Below are 20,197 nucleotides of genomic sequence, written 5' to 3' on the forward strand. Positions count from 1 at the left end.
AGACAAGCTTCTCCGAAAAGTAGCTTTTTAGACTAGCTGGTGGAGCTTTTTCAAATCGTAGCTTTTGGAAAAGCTCCAGCTACCCCAAACAGGTCATATATATTCAAAATGTTGAAGATGCATATTCAAATGTTGAAAGAGTGTAAAAAAATATAATATATTCATACAAGATCTTATTTTGTTGTATATATATATTCAGTGACATCATAGTTCAAACAGAATCCAAAATGCATTTACAGTTTGAAAGAAAAGTGATATTAAAGTTTCAAATACAAAAGGAACTCCTCCATCCATCCATCACAGTAGCCACCATACGGCGACACGTGTTGCTCCACCATAAATCCAACATGTGCCCCAGCTCTACTCTGCTACTCTTCTTCCAGGGGCCTGTTCGGTTCCCTAGCACAAATTGTGCTAGGGAACTTTGACCATTAATTTCTAGTATTAAATGAAGATAGTTTGCAAAACTAACTTCACAATCTCTGTGCTATTTCATGAGAGGAATCTAATGAGGCTTTTGACCGCACGATTATAAGATGGTTACTGTAGCATCACTGTAGTTAATCACAGATTTTTTTGGCTCATTAAATTCGTCGCACAAAGTTGCACCCATCTGTAAAAAGGTTTTGCAAATAAACTTCGTTTAGGCCTCTATGCCTGAAAGATTCATCGAGTACTATTCATGATTTTTTTTCAAATTTAACCCTTTTTAATCTAAAATTTTAATAATAACCTGTGTGATCTAAATTTTTAAGAACTAGCCCTTTTGTCACGCCAAAACTCGTGACGCGACTCACTGAAGGGTCGCGCCATATGTTTTGGCGCGACCAACCTGCCATGCTGGCAGTTCAGCTGACCTGGCAAGGCTGAATCGCGCTATATGCTTTGGCGTGACTCTTCAGCGAGTCGTGTCGTGCGGTGTGGCGCGACTCTTCAGGGAGTCGGGAGTCGCGCCGTGCGGCGTGGCGCGACTCAACTTAATAAACGATCACCTCTTCTTCCTCCTTTGTTTGTTCCCCCGCCCCTACCACCCGACTTGATCTCCATGGCACCGCCCTCTCCCTCTAAATCCACTCTATCCTCCACCCGATTCGAAGGGGAAACGAAGGTAAATCAATTCTTGTAGGTAACTCCTCCATTTTAACTAATTGGTTTTCCTCCATTTCATGGATTTTCTAGAATTTCAGTTGGTTGAGGTTATTATGGCGATCGCGCTTGCATTTTCTTTGGTAACTCTTGTTTTATAGATGAAGTAAAACACTAATTCCAATTAAAACAGGTTATCAATTGAAACTATTGGCTCTATTTTGTTGCGAAAGTAATCTCTTAGCGAAATCTATGTTGCATTGCAATGGAGATCTATTTCATGTCCGTTGTGCAGCTCATGTCCTTAATCTTATTGTAAAAAATTGTTTGGAAGTGATTGATGGAGTAATCAATGTAAAATTACGGAGGGAAGAAACAGAAGAGATAGAAGAGATAGAAGAGGTGATCGTTTATTAAGTTGAGTCACGCCACGCTGCACGAAGCGACTCTCTGAAGAGTCGCGCCACGCTGAACGGCTTGACTCCGGGAGTCGTGCCACGCTGGATGGCGCCACGCCGCACGGCACGACTCGCTAAAGAGTCACGCCAAAGTATGTGGCGCGACTCAATCTTGTTAGGTCAGCTGCCAGCATGGCAGGTTGGTCGCGCCAAAGCATGTGATGCGACCCTTTAGGGAGTCGTGCCACGAGTTTTGGCGTGACCAAAAAGACTAGTGTAACGTCCCGCCTCCCCGAGGTCGGGTTCGCTTTACATCTGGCTGCTCTCTAGGACATAGACTACTCTCACAGACCAACACAAGTTTTTTCTGCACACTTTGTTCTACTCGTGCGCACCCGGGAAGAATTTTCCGGTCGGTCACCCATCCCTAAATTGCTCCGTGCCAAGCACGTTTAACCTTGGAGTTCTTTAGAGATTGACTTTTGCAATTTATTTGTATGAGTATCCTATTAATCCTATTAAGCCGTGGGCCGAGGTGTCACATACTCACCCTCTTAAGAGACCGACATCCTCGTTGGTCAATCCCAAGCCAGAAACTTTCTCTCTTGGCCACGTCCCGTACGTCCAGTGCAACCAGCTCATGTGCCACGTCCGTCGGTCCCTGTGCCACGTCCATGCGTCCAGTGTCAACGGCGCTTCCCAGATGCCCGCGCACTGACCCGCCACGTGCCCGTGCACATGCCGGTGGAATCTGCACCCCCACGTGTCCGTGCTCATACCTCCGCACTTACGCCCATTTGTACCCATGAAACCGCGAGAGTCGGCTCTGATACCATTCTGTAACGTTCCGCCTCCCCGAGGCTTGGCCACGTCCCGTACGTCCAGTGCAACCAGCTCATGTGCCACGTCCGTCGGTCCCTGTGCCACGTCCATGCGTCCAGTGTCAACGGCGCTTCCCAGATGCTGCGCACTGACCCGCCACGCGCCCGTGCACATGCCGGTGGAATCTGCACCCCCACGTGTCCGTGCTCATACCTCCGCACTTACGCCCATTCGTACCCATGAAACCGCGAGAGTCGGCTCTGATACCATTATGTAACGTTCCGCCTCCCCGAGGCTGGGTCCGCTTACATCTGACTGCTCTCTAGGACATAGACTACCATCACAGACCAACACAAGTCTTTTCTGCACACTTTATCCTCACTCGTGTAAACCCGGGAAGAATTTCTCGGTCGGTCACCAATTCCCAAATTGCTCCGGGCCAAGCACGCTTAACCTCAGAGTTCGTTTGAGATCGGCTTCCGGAAAAGAAGTTGCAACTTGTTTATATGAGTATCCTATTAATCATATTAAGCCGTGGGCTGGGGTGTCACAACTAGTTCTTGAAAATTTAAATAAGCTATTATTAAAATTTTAAATTAAAAAAGATTAACATTAAAAAATTACTGTTCATAGCACAAAACAAGCGAACGGGGAGTCTCGTCAATTCGTTGGAGTTCGCACCAATTTCAACAGTGAACTGCAAGTTGAATAATTTCTTCTGAAAGATAACACAACGCAATAATAGCCCATGGCCTCACACACGGCCCAGACGGTGGCTTGGCCCAGCTCAAATCAGCCGCCCACCGGCGGCCACCGACCTGCGTTCTGCCTTCCTTTCGGACCTCCACCTCGGCCCCTAAAACCCTAGCGCTAAACCACAGCCGAAACCAATGGCTCTCCTCGCCTGAGCGCGCGCCCGCCACGCCGGCCGCCCCGTTGGCCATGGCGCTCCAGCTCCGCCGCCTCCTCCCGCACGGCTACCCCCACCGCCACCGCGCCGTCACCCACGCGTTCTTGCCGCCGCCGCTCCCCACAATGGTAAGCGACTCCGACCCCGCCGATTAATTCATTAAAAGCTCGCGTTTATGTGGCGCCTAGTGCTCTGGCGTTGGGGGTGAGGCGTGCACGCCACCTGTTCGTTGTACTACCCGTGAGGCGCAGACGAAGCTTTCCGTCTTTTTTCCTTTTTATTATGGGGGGTAGCTCTGTCAAGCTGCAAATCTGCAGGGAACTGTCACCGTGTGTACAGATGGAAATCTCTGTTGCACAGCCAAACGTGCAAAATCCTGGCAGGGAAGAAATAGAGATGTGGCGCAACTGTTTCAGTCACCAAATTTTCTTTTGTTTGCATCAATTCATTGTACGGGATTAAATCAACCAAGAACACTGCTGAAGATGGGAGAGAATTATATTTCAATAGCTCCACAGTGTTATACTTTGTTTATAGTGTTTAATTTGGGCTTTACTTGCTTAAAACAATGACACATTGCTTCAAAAAGTTTGGGCTTTGCTTGTTCCTTATGTGTTATCTATTTGTTGCCTTTACAGTTTCAGTTCGGGACATTTCAGAGATATTCTTCCAACCCTTGGCCCTTTTCGCCTTTCCGTCCTTGTGAAATGTGCGGGGTTGCATTCAGAGGCAATTCAGCAAGGCAAATGTCTTCAAGAAATAGTTCCGGGGTTGCCCTACGGCCCAAAAGTAGTGCCTTTTTTACTACTGGGCTTCTTGGCAAGCATAGTTCCATATGTTTCAGAGCCACAAACAACTGTGGAATTGCTTTAAAGGCTAATAATATTGGTAATTCACGACCATTCTCAACTGCATTGAGTAAAAAGCTAAGGTTCCTCGTTAAAAATAAGAGTTCACTCGGAAACCTAAAAATGAGAAGGGAAGATGGAAGTGTTGCACATAGTTTGTTTCACAGATCTGAGAAACGACAAAGCACATTAGCTGCATGTAGTACCGTTACTGACGAGGCTTCAGCATCTACTAGTAATAGCAGCAAGAGTGTTACCGATGCTAAGACTGGCCCTGCCAAGAGGAAGAGTTCTAGAGGAAGCAAAAAGGAAGTTGATGGAGATATGAATGAAAAGAAAGTACCTACCAAGAAGAAGAGGATATTTAGTAGAACCCGTAAAGCTGCAACAAAAACAACTGGGAGTATTAGTGAGAACCAAGAAGACAAGAAGGCTGATGATTCTAAATCCAAAAAAGGTGCTGATAGTTCTAAAGATAAAAAAGTGAATAATAGGTCAAAATCAAAAGCAAAGGTTTCTACTGCTTCTACTGTGCCTGCTGAAGCTAAGATTTGCATGAAAACCTCTAATGGTGGTTCTCATAATGAGACAAAGCCACTTGTGCCACTGTATCCTCCCACAACCAAATCAGTTGTGGTTGTTGAATCAGCCACGAAAGCAAAAGTTATCCAGAATTATCTTGGGGACATGTATGAAGTGTTACCAAGCTATGGTCACGTGAGAGATTTAGCAGGCAGATCAAAATCCGTCCGTCCTGATGATGACTTCAGCATGGTCTGGGAGGTACCTGCTGCTGCCTGGACACACCTTAAGAGCATTAAAGTAGCACTGAAAGGGTATGTTTCTTAAAGTATGTAGTATGGAACTATGGATGCATTTTCACATGTTTTCTGCTTACATATACATAAAACATACATACTCTTTGGTTATTTGATATTCACTCCCTCTGTCTAAACACTGCCACATTTTTCTCTCAAAGATTTATACACATTAGTTGCTGTGTTTCCAATTATAGGGAGTTAGAGACAAAAACAAAATCACATAGGCCTTTCATAGAAGTTTGCTGTAGTGCTTGATAGGTTTGCTGTAGTGCTTGATAAGTTCTGGTTCGCATGGATGGTTGTCTCGAAAATCATTTATTGTATTCAACTCCTCATTTTCATGACTCCAAAGTCCAATCCTCATATTTCTGCATTTATTGGACTTTGGAGTCATGAAAATGAGGAGTTGAATACAATAACTGACAATTGACCGACAAAGAATAACCTTTGGCATTGTGTAGTTCTTAGGCCATGTTTGGTTTTTTAAGTCATAAGTCCCGTCACATCGCATGTTTACACACTAATTAGGAGCACTAAATATAGACTTATTACAAATCTGATTTCATAAGTCGTGACTTAATCACGAGACGAATCTATTAAGCCTAATTGGTCCATAATTTGACCACTAATTGCTACAGTAACCATCCACTAATCGTGCATTAATTATACTTAATAGATTCGTCTAGAGCCCTAATTGCAACTTATGTAATTAGTTTTATATTAAGTTGGCATCCAAACATTCGAATTGACATCCGAACATTCGATGTGTCAGCTACTTAAAAAACCAAACGAGGCCTTAACTTACTGAATTAGAGTTACTGTTTTTTAAAAGTATCATTTATAACACTGTCGGCCTAGACCTTGCAGGACATATACTAGATTTGCAAAGTACAAATGTCGTATATATTTGTGTTCATGTGCTTATTTTTATGTTTTTGTATGTAAGTATCACTATAGCGTTCGAGAAAAAAGTATCACCATAGCCAGTTGAGTTTGCTGACATTATTCTTGTTATTGGAGTATCACTATCGTTAGTTGCGTATGTTGATAGTATATACTTGAGTGTTACTTATTGGTTTGATGTTTTCGTAACTTTGGTAGATGTCGTGAAAGTAAATCACATTCTGTATGCTTTAATAATGATCTGTTGTTGCCCATATGTAAAAATTTTCTGTGATGGTGGTTCATCTAGTTCTGTTTGTTTTAAATCTTTTACTTATATTTTTCATTAAGATGGTATAAAAATTGGCATCAGCTGTAGCTTTAACTGTATCCTGAACATATCTTTTTCCCACCTCGACTATGTTATTTGATCCCTTTTCCTTAAGACTGGACTTCTGCTTGTAGTATGAAAGCTAAATGTTTCTGCACACATATTATTGATTTGATTTTACCCCTTGAGTTGTGAGTCAATAATGGGTAATTGATTTTTTTTTACCGATGCCCTTCTCTTTTCTTCAGAGCAGAAAATTTAATTCTTGCATCTGATCCTGATCGTGAAGGTGAAGCGATTGCTTGGCACATCAAAGAAATGCTTGAACAGCAAGGTGCATTGGGCTGCGATGTGACTGTTGCAAGAGTTGCTTTCCATGAAATAACTGAGGATGCGATAAAAAAGGCTTTAATGTCCCCGAGATATATTGACATGGACTTAGTTAATGCTTATCTTGCACGACGTTCTCTTGATTATCTGATAGGGTTTGGCATATCGCCACTTCTGTGGAGGAAGTTACCTGGTTGCCCGTCAGCTGGACGGGTCCAATCTGCAGCTTTGGCCCTTGTATGTGATCGGGAAGCTGAAATAGAACAGTTTAAGCCACAAGAGTATTGGACAGTACAAACAGACTTCAAAACCCAATTTGCAGATCCTTCGCTAGGCACATTCATCCCATCCCTTATAAAGCTTCTGAATTCAAAAAAGTTGGATCAACTTTCCATATGTTCTCAAGAAGAAGCGCGAGCTATAGAAAAGAGGATTCATTCTTCTCAGTTTGAAGTTATAGGTGTTAAAAGAAGTAAAATTCAAAAGAATCCTCCGATGCCATATATTACATCCAGCCTTCAGCAGGATGCAGCAAACAAACTACATTTTACTGCAGGGCATACCATGAAGGTTGTTTCTGCTAGACTCATTATATAATGCATTTATGTTTTAATCAGTTGGCTAACACAACTCATTTTATGACTGCAGGTTGCCCAAAAGCTTTATGAGGGTGTCAACCTTTCATCGGAAGAAGCGACTGGGTTGATAACATATATGAGAACTGATGGTTTCCACGTAAGTAACACCCAACATTTTCATGACTCAACTAGTTTTACGTTGTTTGTTGGGGGTGTATGGTCCACAGGTCTTTGTTCCCTCTGAAAATTTCAAATTGATCATGCACTTTGGTCATTGTCTAAAGTTGGTGCACTTACTTCAAATTGTTTAAAACTATGCTGCAGCATTCGGGTGCATGCATAAGCCTTCTGATTAAACCAGTGGGTAGGAAGCTGGCAGTAGAAACTTTAAATTATGCATTCAATTGAACAAAACTGCACTTCTTTTGCATGATTACTGCATAACCACACATTTGTTGGCACTTTGTTGAGGTGTTATTAATATGTTTCAAATAATTTAAGCCTGCAAAGTAGATGGTTTAGGAGTTCGTAGTCAAAGCTAGACTGCTTAAAGAGTTCATGTTACTAGTATGCACCTTTTCTAATATCTTATGATAGATATACCGGTCAAATTTGTGTTATGGAGATTGGAGAAAATGCCACTTATCTGTGACTGAAGGGAGTAAAAGATGATAACTATACTGAAACTTTAATTCACTAAAATTCTTTTATGAAAACATTTCATGACTGGCATGCCAAATTAATTGAAGTTAGATAACTTAAGTCTAAATGTATGATGCAATGATAAATGACGGACGCCTCTGGCTATCCTTTGCTGTGAGAATTTCCAGAAATTTGTCAACAAGATATTATTGAGGATCCAATATACTTGATGTTTATTTGTTTAACTAGCATATTGACTTATTTGTTCTCCTTTTACCCTTGAAGATTTCTGATGGAGCTGCAGAAGACATCCGTTCATTAGTCAAGGAAAGGTGCACAATTTTCTCTCTGAATTAGCTGCTAAGTCTCTTTCTAATTTTATAATGGCGCAAATTTCTCTTGTTTCATTTTAACTTGTAATCAGTGCTTAATCCAATAATTTGGTTTAGTTCCTATGGGGTTTAGTTATATACTAGTGGAAATTTTCAGACCCACTGATAGTTATTCAAAACTTATTAGATTAACCTACAACTGTTAGACACATTATTCAAAAAATAGCTGAGTAATGTTAAATTAAATTGGTCTGCACTCTTTGACAACATGGTAAGAGGGTTCAAGTTGTTTGTCGATTCATCTCAAGTTGTTGATTGATGGTATTGCATTCTAGTTTGATATGCACTTGATGTAATGACGTGTATCTGGGTATGGTTTCTGGCTAGCATTCTTCTTGTTAATTAGAATTTTCTTCAGATATGGTGAGGAGTATGCTGCAAAGGATATCAGGAAGTATTTAAAGAAGGTGAAAAATGCTCAAGAAGCCCATGAAGCCATTAGGCCCACCAGTATAAGGCGGTTGCCATGTAATGAGTTACTTGTGTTTTTGTTGATTTATTGCATTTTCTCAACGACAGCTGCTAACCCTCTCCTAGCAAATGATTTTGCGTAAGTTTTGCTACATGCATATTGCCCCCATGGAGGTTATAATTCTATTATCTCATTTTCGAGAATCATCAGCAAAATGTTGCTAGTACTGTACAGAATATGCTATGGATTGGTTAGTTTCTTGAGATCCATATTTCATAACGAGCAATATGTTGTACAATTCGTGCCTTGTGATTCTGCCTCATTCACTGCTTTTATTATTTTGCAGAGATTCAAGCAACACTTCTTTGAATACTGCACTTAAGAATATGTTTGCATTATTGACGATACTGTGTTTTGCGATCTGTAGTGAGCATGCTCTATAAATGACCATTTCCACTAGATAATGACAATTTCTGTGGTCCAATCAGGATCTTCTATTGGATTGCACGAGCACCTTACATATGTGTAGTTTTTTTTAGAAAAAAATATTTCTAAAGTGATATGACTCATTATTGTGTCTGGTTTTTTAATATATGGTTGCAACACTATCTCTTGTAGCATCTTTGGTTGGAGTACTTGATGATGATTCTCTAAAACTGTACACTCTAATATGGAAAAGGACATTGGCTTGCCAAATGGAAGCTTCCAGAACTGATCTGGTTGGTTATTCTTGCTCTTCATTTTTCCATATGGTTGATTTTTGTTCTTTATGATGGTTATAAGTTATATTGTAAATAATGTTCTATTGGTTAAGGAAACCTTAATAAGTTGAAACATACGAGAAATTTGCAGCAGCTAGCAAGTGCTTCAAACCGAGGAAACATTTTTCATTTTTTAGGTTGTTTAACCCTTTTTCTTCTCTTAGGTTGTGGTAGATTAGCGAGGCTCCTCTGTATATCATGTTGCCTAATTTCCAATATCATCAGCATTAGGCTGTTCGTTGAACTTGACGTATACAATTCAGTGTGGTATTAAAGCTGACTACTCAAGGGGTCCTACTGGCGCATTGATAAGATCATAAGAAAAGCAATTGCAGCCCAGTATGTGTCCTTCTCAAAGCCCTAGAGGAGGCTACACGCTGAAGGTTTCACCCTGAGCTTTTGGCTAACTGGATGGTTTGTGAAACTTATTTAGCCATGTTTCTTTGGATAGTTTATATGTTTTGTGCATAGCTCAGGAACATAATTTCAGCTGTTGTCTTCAATAAAAACATTTGCTTAAACACATATGGTGTTAGTAGATAGTAAATGTAGCATCATCATTCCCTAGCATGGAAAACATGTTAAAATTCTCTGTACTTCATTTTTCTGTAAATTTCAAAAAAAAAAATGTTCCATCAAATACATGCTTGCTCTTTAGATTCAAGTGGATATTGGAACTCCTGAAGGTGACATGAGTTTTCATTCATCTGGATCTAGACTGGACTTCAAAGGATACCAAGCTGTCTATGAGGTACGTTCAAAAATTATAATTATTTTATACTTGCTTCTTAAATTGTCTATGGATTTTAGATTAGATATCCTCTATAGTTCAGTTATCTTTGCACAGTCCTTCCATTGTTGTACTCGAGTTTCTTAAGAAAATACGTTGGTTGGCTCCTAAGGTGGCCTTCCAACCTTAATTTGTGCTACTTCATTCGGCCTATGAATGCCTGATGCCATTTTTGATCTGTTGACATATCATTGAGAAAGTTTGATGGTTCAGCTGTTCAGGGGCCAATTACTATTTTCTGGTATAGCTTTTATCATCTATATATCTTCATTTACTTGCTATTTATTTCGGGGTACAAGTTCAATCGGTCAGATACTATCTGCCTGATCTGCTGCTAGTTTTGCCCAGGCATTTATATGATATGGAAAGTCATATTATCTGATTCTGATTGGATGTGGAGATCACTATGTCTAGGCCAATGTGACATTGGATATTAGACTAGCCCATCCATTTTTCTTTCTTTCTTTCTGATTTTTCTTTTGTTATAAGGGTTAGGAAATGAGATTATGTGATTCTCTTTTTCGATATTTGAAACAATACTACCTCTATCTTTCAAAGAACACTTCTTCGCTAAGAATCAAAGTTTTCATTATTGGAGAACTGTGTACCCAGAGGGGTGGTTCATGTTTGCTTGCAATTTGGATGGCGTCAAGATTTTGTTCTTTCTTTAAAAGAACAGTTGCTTTTTGTAGTTTAAAATCTGGTTCCAGCACTCAAGGAAAAGACTTTGTAAAAGGGAATAGTGCGTGCTTAATGGTATGAACCAGCCTTGTTTTGAAGGGTTTCCTGCTAATTTGAGCTGGTTTTCCATGATGTGTTTAGGTTCTTGTACAAAGTAAAAGAAAAAAAAAAGAGATAAGCACACATGCTCTAGAAAGCACTTTTTAGTCATTGGCATTCATATCATGAATTTGTGATGTATGATATGCACTATTGCAAATGTATCACCAGACATGGCCATTTATTTTTCTACACCCCTATTGGGTTGATGCTTTGTTTGATGAACTTATCTACCTGTAATTTATTCGCACTCTGGATCTGTATCAATACATTGTTTCTTAATGTGGGTTAAGACATGGAGACAAATTTCAGGTCACTTGATCGCCTTTGATGTGCACTAAATAAAATACATTGTCCATATCGAATTCTTGTGTGGTACATAATTTGTATTATCGCGTACCATCAAAGTTTCTTGTTGAATCCCTGTGTGAAGTTTACATTCTTTATCCTTAGGTTATTACCTTCTTAAACTCTTTCAAAATGTGTGAGTTTGTTCTGATTCATCAGTGTCTTTGTTTTTTTATGTTCTGGATTGAGCTCCTTTTGGTGCTGATGGGTAGGAGTAGGGGTGTAGGACTTGGCTTGATGTAAGCATGGTTATCAGTTGCACTTTATTAAGAAATGTGTGTCAACTTTTCAAACTTTGCTACTTATAGGACAGTGAGGCAAGTCCGTCCAGCGACAGCTCCGTGGGAGATGCTGTGCATGAGGGTAACTTTGATGCTTTGTCCAAATTAAAGGTTAGCAGCTGCTGAATTGTCGCTAGACTATTCCATTCCTTTACTTCTCAAAGCTACTGCAGATTATTGGCTACCATTCGACTATTCCAGTATGTTATTAACGCATCTCCTTTCTTCCAGGTTAAGGACTTGGTGTCTCCAGTAAATGTGCATCTTGAGCAACACTTTACTAAGCCACCATCACGTTATTCTGAGGGTGCATTGGTAAGCAATAACCTATTATGTTTCACTTTTCACTTGTTTACTTTGAGGATTGTCCATTTCTTGAATATAAAACAATGTTTCTTTTTATTGGGTTCTACTACTTCAGATTTTCATACTATGCCTTGTTAACTCCAGATTAAAAAGCTAGAAGAACTTGGAATTGGAAGGCCGTCTACTTATGCATCTATAATGAAAGTGTTACAGGTAACATAACTATATTTACCATGGTATTGGAAGCATATTTAGATATGCCTAAATTATATCTGATAACAATTCTTAATTTAGACATATTTTATTAACTGTGTTTACCATGGTATTGGAAGGATATTTAGGTATGCCTACATTATATCTGATAACTTTTCTTAATTTAGACATTTTTTATTTTTGTGCGGAATATTTCATCGATAATATGTAGCCAACACCAAATTTGGGCTGGGTGGCTCATGTAGCTGCCTTCAGAGTGTTGTACAATCATTGGCTTGGACTTTGTGCAAAGAAAGGGGTGAATATAGAATGACACATGATTTGTTGGTCTATTTCAAGAGGTAGTGAAGGGCTATCTTGCCTTCTTGCTCACAATGCTGTTCCTTCCTGGACAAATCAGAGGCTCTGTGTACATCTCTTTCAGCGAAGGCTTATGCATTGATGCCAAACTGATTGCAGTAGTACTTAATGAGCTCGAATCCTAATATATAGCTTACTTCCCTAACTTAAGAAAAATACCCTGATATCTTGAACTAATTGCACTGAGACATGCCCCAAGCTGATATCAACAATGGCTGCATGATTGCTTTTGCACCTGTAGGTGTGCTCTAGGAAAGACTACACACATATGCCACAAAACGTAGCACACGCCATGCTCTCATAGTCATGGTGTACTGTCAAGGGCACATGCCACTGTCACCCTTGACATTTGGGTTGCAGTTGAAGTTGAATGATGTTGGTCTGCATATCGGTGTGTGTGTGTGTACTGTGTAGAGTACTGAGCCTAGCTCAGTTGGTGGGATTTGTGGGTGTACTCTGCCACCACCAATGTTCGGGTCATCTTCAACTTGGGTGTCTATTTTATTTCTCTTATTACAATGCCACCTAGTTCGTGGAAGGTTGATTGAGTTCTTTTTTAGGGTATGCCGAATCGAGCATTGTTGTAAAAGGTGCTAGGTGCTAAGCGCTAGGCTGGGATTGCATCTAGTGTGTGATTTCTTTATAGGTGCACTAGACTGGAGATGCGTAGAGGCGTAGCGGGGTAGGAGGGTGGTGCTGTTGCCTAGTGTCAATGAACAGTGGTCAAGTTGGTAAGTATGTTGGTTAAGGACAAGGTTGATGTTGAGTTATGATAAGCACAGGCTTTTGGTTCCATTCATCATAGACTTATGGACTGGCAATCTGGTAGTAGAGCCCTTTTCAGTGATGATAGAAAGGGCAGATCCGAATTCTCCCTTTGCTAATACTATCCTCTTATCACATTCCCTTATGCTCTTCCTTTTCTACACCCTGATCACAACCAGTTTCTTCAAGCTAAAGTTTCAATAGGGCGTTTCCCTGGCATTAGGAGCTAATAGCACGACAGGACAAAGCATGAAAGCAATAAAAAAGGCACACTTATGTTTCCCCCAAATGATGTAGTGCAGCAAGATCACTTCTTTTTAGCAATGCCAAAAATATCACATTCAGAACTAGGGCACACTTCCTTTTAATTGGAATATTGGATCAAGCATGCTTTATAGATATTTGTTAGTACACATAAAAGCCTTTGAGTTTGCGTAGCAACAACATATGGGTGAAAAACAGTTGCAAAGTTTTAGAAATTTAATATGTACTTCTTAGTTCTTAATCCTCGTTCATTGTCATTAGCACTGACTTGTTCCACAAGGATAATATTTTTTACTTGTTTTGTTCAGGACCGGAAATATGTGACAATAAAAAGTCGAGTTCTGCACCCTGAATTCCGCGGTCGAATGGTTTGTTCTTTTTCCTTATTTCATGTCCTTCCTTTGGAATGATCCTCTATGATCAAAATATCTTTAGCTCTGCTATCATCTTAAATTTTAGTACATTTATTCAAAGACAGATAATACTCCTAGCTAAATGCTTGGTTTTGTACTAGAATAATCTCTTCTTCCCTTGTATATCTTTTTTTGTAATGTGTTTGACTCTTTCATGTCTCTTTTATTATTATTGCAAATGGATGCCTAGCTGGATTTGTTTGGTGGCCTCGGTAACACTCCTCAGATCCTGGGTTCAACTCCTGGTGGGAGCAAATATCAGACGGGCGTTAAAAAAAAATCCCCTTGCCTGCCTACATGCCAAAGCACATGGAAAATAGGTCCCGACCTGCTTTGTCCCGCTTTCACACGGGTTACGGTATGGGCAACGGCACCCTTATGTAAGGGTGGGGGAGGGGTTTGGGGATTTTCTTGGCCTCCGTGAGAGGTCTTCTCTTATTCAATGCTCGGGGGTTTTCTTGGCCTCTGTGAGAGGTCTTCTCTTATTCAATGCTTGGGGGTTTCTTCCCCCCGCAGGCCGAGTTTTTTTTTCTTGTTATTATTTGAATACAATACAAATTTTCTTCCAAAATATGTAAAGTTTACCTTTATCTCTAATGATCCCAGAGTGTATATTTTGTGGTTTTGCTAGCAAAATGACTGATTACAACTTGCCATTGCATTCTTGTACGTTTTGTGGTGTTTACATTTTCTGAAATCTCACAGATTTAAGGGTCTGGGGAATAGAACTTCTAGGCAGCCTTACAATTGCTTACAAATTCCCTTCCCTAGAACTCACGAGCTTTAGCACGAGGCACCTCCACCCCCCTCTCCCTTTTCCAGCTCAATGCCATGTTTCCCAGATCAATGCCATTTATTATAGGCCTCATCATCTCAGCCCTGTTTCAATTTATGTAGTTCCCTTTCACCGGTTAAGTTACAAAGAATCAGATCCAACCTGATTGTCCACCAAGTTGTAAAGCTGATCTCCGCACCAAGGCTGGATAAAAGATCATGGTACAGTTGGTGCTCACTTCTATGACTGTTTATTTACTCATGGCCTTGGATCTCCCTCCTTGGGCTTTGAAGGCAATAGACAAGTGCTGACGTGGGTTCTTGTTGAAGGGCCACAAAGATGCCATTGCCTCATTGCTTGGCCTAAGGTGACAAGGCCAGTTTAGCTCGGTGGTCTAGGCATTTCAAATCTGCAGCAACCCAGTTTGGCTCTCAACTTGTGTTGGTTATGGTTGCAGAAGCCTACAAGGTTTGGAACTTCTTTCCTGTCCGTGCTCCAAAGCAGGTCAAGGCTTTCTTCTCAGTGGCCATTGTTTCTGAGGCTGGAAATGGAAAAAAACACTTGTTTTTTGGTCGGACAGATGGCTGCATGGACAAAGATTGGATCAATAGTAGCCTCATTTGTTTGCTGCAATAGCCCCTAGAGCTCGGAAGAATCGGTGTTTGACGCCTTGATTGATGCACGTTGGATCACAGACGTCAAAGGAGCGAGCACTCTAGAAGTCCTTGCGGAGTACCTTGAACTTTGGGACTTTCTCTCTAATTTGTTCTTGCAAGCAGAAGTGGGAAGTGGAAGATGTTCATGTGTGTCAATAATCTGCCACTAACAAATCAGCTTATGAGGCTCTTTTCATTGGAGCTACTGGCTTTGGCCCCTGGGAGCAGATTTGGAAGGGTTGGGCACAGGCAAGTGCAAATTCTTTCTTCAGACAGCTGCATTGAACAGAATTTGGACAGCAGATCGCCTGGCCAGGAAATGTCTTTCCCACCCTGCTGCCTACCCTCTTTATGATCAGGTTGAGGAAACTGCAGACCACCTGCTGGTCGCATGTGTTTTCTCCCGACAAGTCTGGTTCACTGCCTTGCAAACATACAACCCACAAACCTTGGCTCCACTGAATGACCTCTTCTTTTTTGATTGGTGGATGGCCACTAGCACTAGAGTGGATGGTCTGGTTAAAAAAGGTTTTGACTCCATTCTTGTTTTGGGAGCCTGAACCATCTGGAAACATCGCAACCACTGCGTCTTTAATGGTATCACTCGTGATGTGTCTTGTGTTGTTTCGGTCATCAGAGAAGATCTATGCCAATGGTCTTTTGCTGGGGCTCGAGGAGTGTCACACGTCCTCGGCTCCTCGCCCTAGGAAATCAGGTGGTTTAGGTGCTTGCCCTTGGTTCTTGTTAGTCAGGTCCCGCCCCTTGTGTGTTCTTTGTTATAGTTCTTAAGGGTTTTGTTTTGGGCTTGGTACAGGCCCTGTCTGTACCATTTGGTGTTCTTACCCCTTCTTTCTTCTTAATATATTGATGCCCAGCTCTCCTGCGCTTTCAAGGAAAAAGTTATGTAGCTGACGTTGCTTGTTATAAATTAAATTTCAATGTGTCTAATTTTGGTGTTTGTTCAATGGCATCTCATTTTTCAGGTTTCAGCATTCCTTTTGCACCATTTTTCCGAGGTTGTTGATTACAGCTTTACAGCTAGCATGGAGACAGAGGTAAAACATTTCTCAATTTATAATTTTATGTGAGCATCTTCATTTCATTTTACACTATAGTTCTAAAAATCTTGCTTAAGATGGCTGGTTGGTGGTTACTGCTATGGATTAAACCAATATGAGAATCCATGAAATCAGCACATCCTAATAGACATTTGACTGCTTTTAACTGTGCTCATGATTATTCATGTATTCAAGAGATAAGCAAGATTGTTATATATAATCCTGGAAATGATTCAGGACATAATTGTCATGGAATCATGGTGCTCTGCCCTGGCAACCCTGGGATGCCAGGAATGCATAGATGTAAGTTAGATGAGATGAAGCTATACAGACATATCATCGGTTCTATATACCTCAAATATCATAATTCGATAATAAATATAAGAGTAAATACACGGCTGGTCCTCAAACTTGTCAGGGTGCGTCATCCCGGTCCCTAAACTTATAAAACTAGGAATCCGGGTTTAGTGAGTGTAATGAGGAAAACAATGCTTGTCACAAGTTTCACAGAATAAGCATATCTTGGAGACGGATTCAAATTTGAGCCTGTTAAGAAGGGGAAAATCCCTTTAAGCTGCCTTCACACTGCAGTGTGATATGCCTTGGTAAAAACTAAAAACAATATAGTTGATTTCTTACACACTTCTGTAATGAGCTAATTATGAGAAACCATAAAAGGCATAGGTATAAGCAAGGTAATCTGCTTACCTCATGATTATATATCTGTGAAGATTTTTCTATTAGCTCTGATATCTGTTGCAATCAAAAAATGAACTTTTTATTGCTATCAATAGCATTTAATTTATCCTTTACAAGAACATCTTTCAGTAATATGCTAAATAAATTGGTTGCTAATACTGTATTAAAGTTCCTTTTCTTTTACATTTAAGCTCGACAATGTATCTGCTGGGTCAACTGAATGGAAGGGTCTTCTGAAAGATTACTGGGAACGATTCAGTAAATATTGTGCAGATGCTAGTAAACTGGATGGCAGAAAGGTAATATTTATTTAATTTCTGGATATGCTGGTCCTTTGGTGATGCAAGTGTCTTAATTTTCGTTTCGGGTGAGAATCACATCAAGCTTCTTTAATGACACAGCAACTGAAGTCAAATATTTCAGGTTCATTTCTCAAGTATGAACTACTAGTGGCTTTTGATTATAGTTTTTGCTTCAGTAGGATTTTATCCGTAGCCCTGTGTTGCCTGTAACTTGTCAAGTTGCATTTGCATTGAAGGGAACAACATGAGAAATGGCGAGCTTTAATATTTTTCTGTCTCTGCTGCTGCTTGGTTTTAAGTGGATATATTGCTATCACTGGATTAAAAATTTTGTCTACTTGTATCACCCAACACATCACAGTTTTGGTTGAACTCCTACCTTTGTGCAAACAGAGCTCCAAAATATTCGTGGGAGACGACTGAAGCTCCAAAATAGCAAAGGAACCCTTGAGCTACACAAAATGCTATAAATGGATTACTATGCATATGTATTGCTATTGATGTACCTTAATGTATTGTATTGCCCTACAAGCGCTAAAGTTTTGAAGCCAAATTTGGCACTATTGCAGGTAGAGAGAATGTTTGAAGAAAAATTTGGTCCTATCCTTTTTCCTAATGTTGACAAGGATAGTAGGAATTGCCCTAGGTAATGCATGTCGCATATGTACTCTTTAAGGTATCTTCCGTACAATGTACATGTTTTACTTGAAATCAAAGATATGTGATGCTTATGTCACCCTACTATGGTTTATCTGTCATGGCTAACCTACTATGTCATCACACGCTAATGCTTTCACGATTGTGATTCCGAACGTCTTATTTTCTTTTGTGTTTGCAATGCCTGCAGTTGTTCTGAAGGAACCCTGAGATTTAAAGTTAGTAGGTACGGTGAAGGCTACTTTATAGGCTGTGATCGACACCCGAAATGCAAGTATGACACTTTGAATACCTTGAAGGGTTTAACCTCTGCTATATTGTTCATTATCACTTGCTATATATTATGAGTTGATGATTATCATCATACCACATCACTAATCTAATTACTGTAGGTACATTGCTCGCTCCTTGTCTCAGCAAGAAGATGAAACTGAACCTATAGATGAAGGTCCCAAGTCTTTTGAACCCAGGTTACTTGGTGTCATGCCTGATTCCAATGAAAAGGTATATTCTGTTTGTGACATTCAGATTTGTTATTTGCAAATCAGTAATGTTTATTGAGGGTATAAATACTTTTGGTCAATCTACAGGTGTTTTTGAAACAAGGTCCATATGGTCATTACGTTCAGGTTGGGGAGGACAAAAAGGGACTGTTTCCGAAAAGGGCTTCCCTTTCTGAGGTAACTATTACTACCTTTTTTTTTCTATTTCTAAATGAAAACTCATTACCAGCTATTCCTGAACATTTTCAGGAACTCAAAACAACTACTGTTGAACTCTTGTTTCAGGTCAAAGATACAGACACTGTCACTCTAGAAGATGCAATTGAGCTGCTGCAATATCCCAAAATTCTGGTATGCGTTTATCTTAACTGTAGCTGTTGGTGCTATTTGTTTAAGTTGGGTCCCATGATGTTCTATTTTCCTGCAGGGAAAACATCCTGATGATGACCAACCGGTACTTATAACACATTCTAAAGTTGGATATAACATCAAACATAGGAGATCTCTTGCTGCAGTGCCAAAGGTACATGCTATCATCATAACATTTTAGTTTTTTTTTGTTATTTCAGAAACCAAACTATCATTAATATATAATACATCAGCTATAATTTTCCAATTTCTTGTGTTGGAACAATATATAAGATGTTTACATCTCAAAGTTCGATAGCTTCAGATCAGTTCATGTGCAATTGTTATTTAGCATGTTCGGTGAATTTGGAGATTTTCCTTGCAAGATTGATAATATCTTCAAAATGTCTGATGACAGAATATGGACCCAAAGAAGATCACGCTTGAGCGTGCACTGAAACTTCTGAGTGGTAAAAGTGTCAGACAGATTGGCCGGCCAAAGGGGAAATCTAAAACGAAGGAACCCATTGAATGGCATTAGTGGAGCCTGAACTGGTTGTAAAATCCGAAACATGTGATTGATAGTTGGTCAGAGTTATATCCATACAGAAAATTCAAAGACTGGTCGGCACAAAGCATAAATTGGTTCAGCCTTCAGCATGGTGGGCACAAAGCTCTATGCGTGGCAGAAGCTGGTCAACAAGAACATGAACTGTGCTTCACAAGCGGGCCTTACGTTCGGTAACTAATACTGGGTTTCTCCACACTAGCCAGGGGTGATACAGTAATCAAATTCAGGTCATCATTTTCAATTTCATTTTTTGCCCTTAGTCGTCACTAGAAGTTGTATAGAAGGCACTACACAACCTACCAGATTACACCCATAGGTTTTCTGCAACTTGCAGTTTAAATGAGCTGCACATGAGATCAGAGCGTGGTTTTATCACCTTTCATTCTTTTGCAGCAGCCCTAATTCTTTTCAGGCGAATGTTGCATTTATTTTTTGGAAAATGGATGTTTTTCTTGTTCAACTTGAAGGGCAGTTTATTTTTGCTGCGGATAGTCTTTTTATCTAGTTTAACCTGTCCAGTGCCGGTGGACAGCAATCGCATGTGAATGATGCTGGAGAAGGTAGTCATTTTGGCATCCTTTGTTCAAACAAAAAAGGATGTATATGATAACGACATAATTGTGGCGTTCAATTGTTTCATCCATGGTCCCAATGTGATGGACGGATAGTTTCCACCGGTAGTCTGGAGAGCCTAGAGATAAAATCTCAAATTTGCTTGCATATCTAGCCCTAAAAATCCGTAGAAACCAATGCTTAAAATTGTGGGCTATAGAATTCAGCGTGAGCTTGGCCAAAACACTATTTTACTACTATAGCGCTCTATTTTTTACACTCGTAGAAACAACCTTTTTAGAGAAACCTGAAAATTTTCGTTCAAATTTTCAATGGCGATATC

The 20,197-nt window shown here is 40.1% G+C and overlaps 1 protein-coding gene across 6 annotated transcripts; it reads left to right on the forward strand.

The window, feature by feature from the left end:
• Positions 1-3,132: 3,132 nt before the first annotated feature.
• LOC120703391 (DNA topoisomerase 1-like) lies at positions 3,133-19,806 on the forward strand. 6 transcript variants are annotated; one of them, XR_005686937.1, is made up of 21 exons: positions 3,133-3,344; positions 3,855-4,900; positions 6,347-6,998; positions 7,077-7,163; positions 7,934-7,980; positions 8,399-8,508; positions 9,071-9,171; positions 9,872-9,964; positions 11,440-11,523; positions 11,644-11,727; positions 11,863-11,931; positions 13,629-13,688; positions 13,924-14,053; positions 16,148-16,219; positions 17,113-17,220; positions 17,793-17,869; positions 18,071-18,154; positions 18,273-18,384; positions 18,471-18,560; positions 18,669-18,734; positions 18,811-18,902. XR_005686937.1 is itself a non-coding variant. In XM_039987452.1 (21 exons), the coding sequence occupies exons 1-21, from the start codon at positions 3,249-3,251 to the stop codon at positions 19,270-19,272; spliced, it is 3,357 nt and encodes a 1,118-aa protein (XP_039843386.1). In that variant the 5' UTR covers positions 3,133-3,248; the 3' UTR covers positions 19,273-19,806. The 6 variants fall into 6 exon arrangements, 4 of the variants coding, with proteins under 4 accessions (XP_039843386.1, XP_039843387.1, XP_039843389.1 ...); XM_039987452.1 differs by lacking the exon at positions 13,924-14,053 and adding an exon at positions 19,150-19,806 and having other exon boundaries at positions 18,811-18,906; XM_039987455.1 differs by lacking the exon at positions 13,924-14,053 and adding an exon at positions 19,150-19,806 and having other exon boundaries at positions 3,170-3,344; positions 6,388-6,998; positions 18,811-18,906.
• The last annotated feature ends 391 nt before the right edge of the window (positions 19,807-20,197 follow it).

The sequence above is a fragment of the Panicum virgatum genome, chromosome 4K (assembly GCF_016808335.1).
Source record: "Panicum virgatum strain AP13 chromosome 4K, P.virgatum_v5, whole genome shotgun sequence".
NCBI lineage: Eukaryota > Viridiplantae > Streptophyta > Magnoliopsida > Poales > Poaceae > Panicum > Panicum virgatum.

Bases quoted from the DNA above. Each gene is read 5' to 3' on its own strand.
- LOC120703391 (XM_039987452.1), top strand. From the start codon at position 3,249: ATGGCGCTCCAGCTCCGCCGCCTCCTCCCGCACGGCTACCCCCACCGC. The intron at 11,728-11,862 runs GTAAGCAATAAC...TGTTAACTCCAG, and splicing joins GTTATTCTGAGGGTGCATTG to ATTAAAAAGCTAGAAGAACT. The intron at 18,735-18,810 runs GTATGCGTTTAT...ATTTTCCTGCAG, and splicing joins TGCAATATCCCAAAATTCTG to GGAAAACATCCTGATGATGA.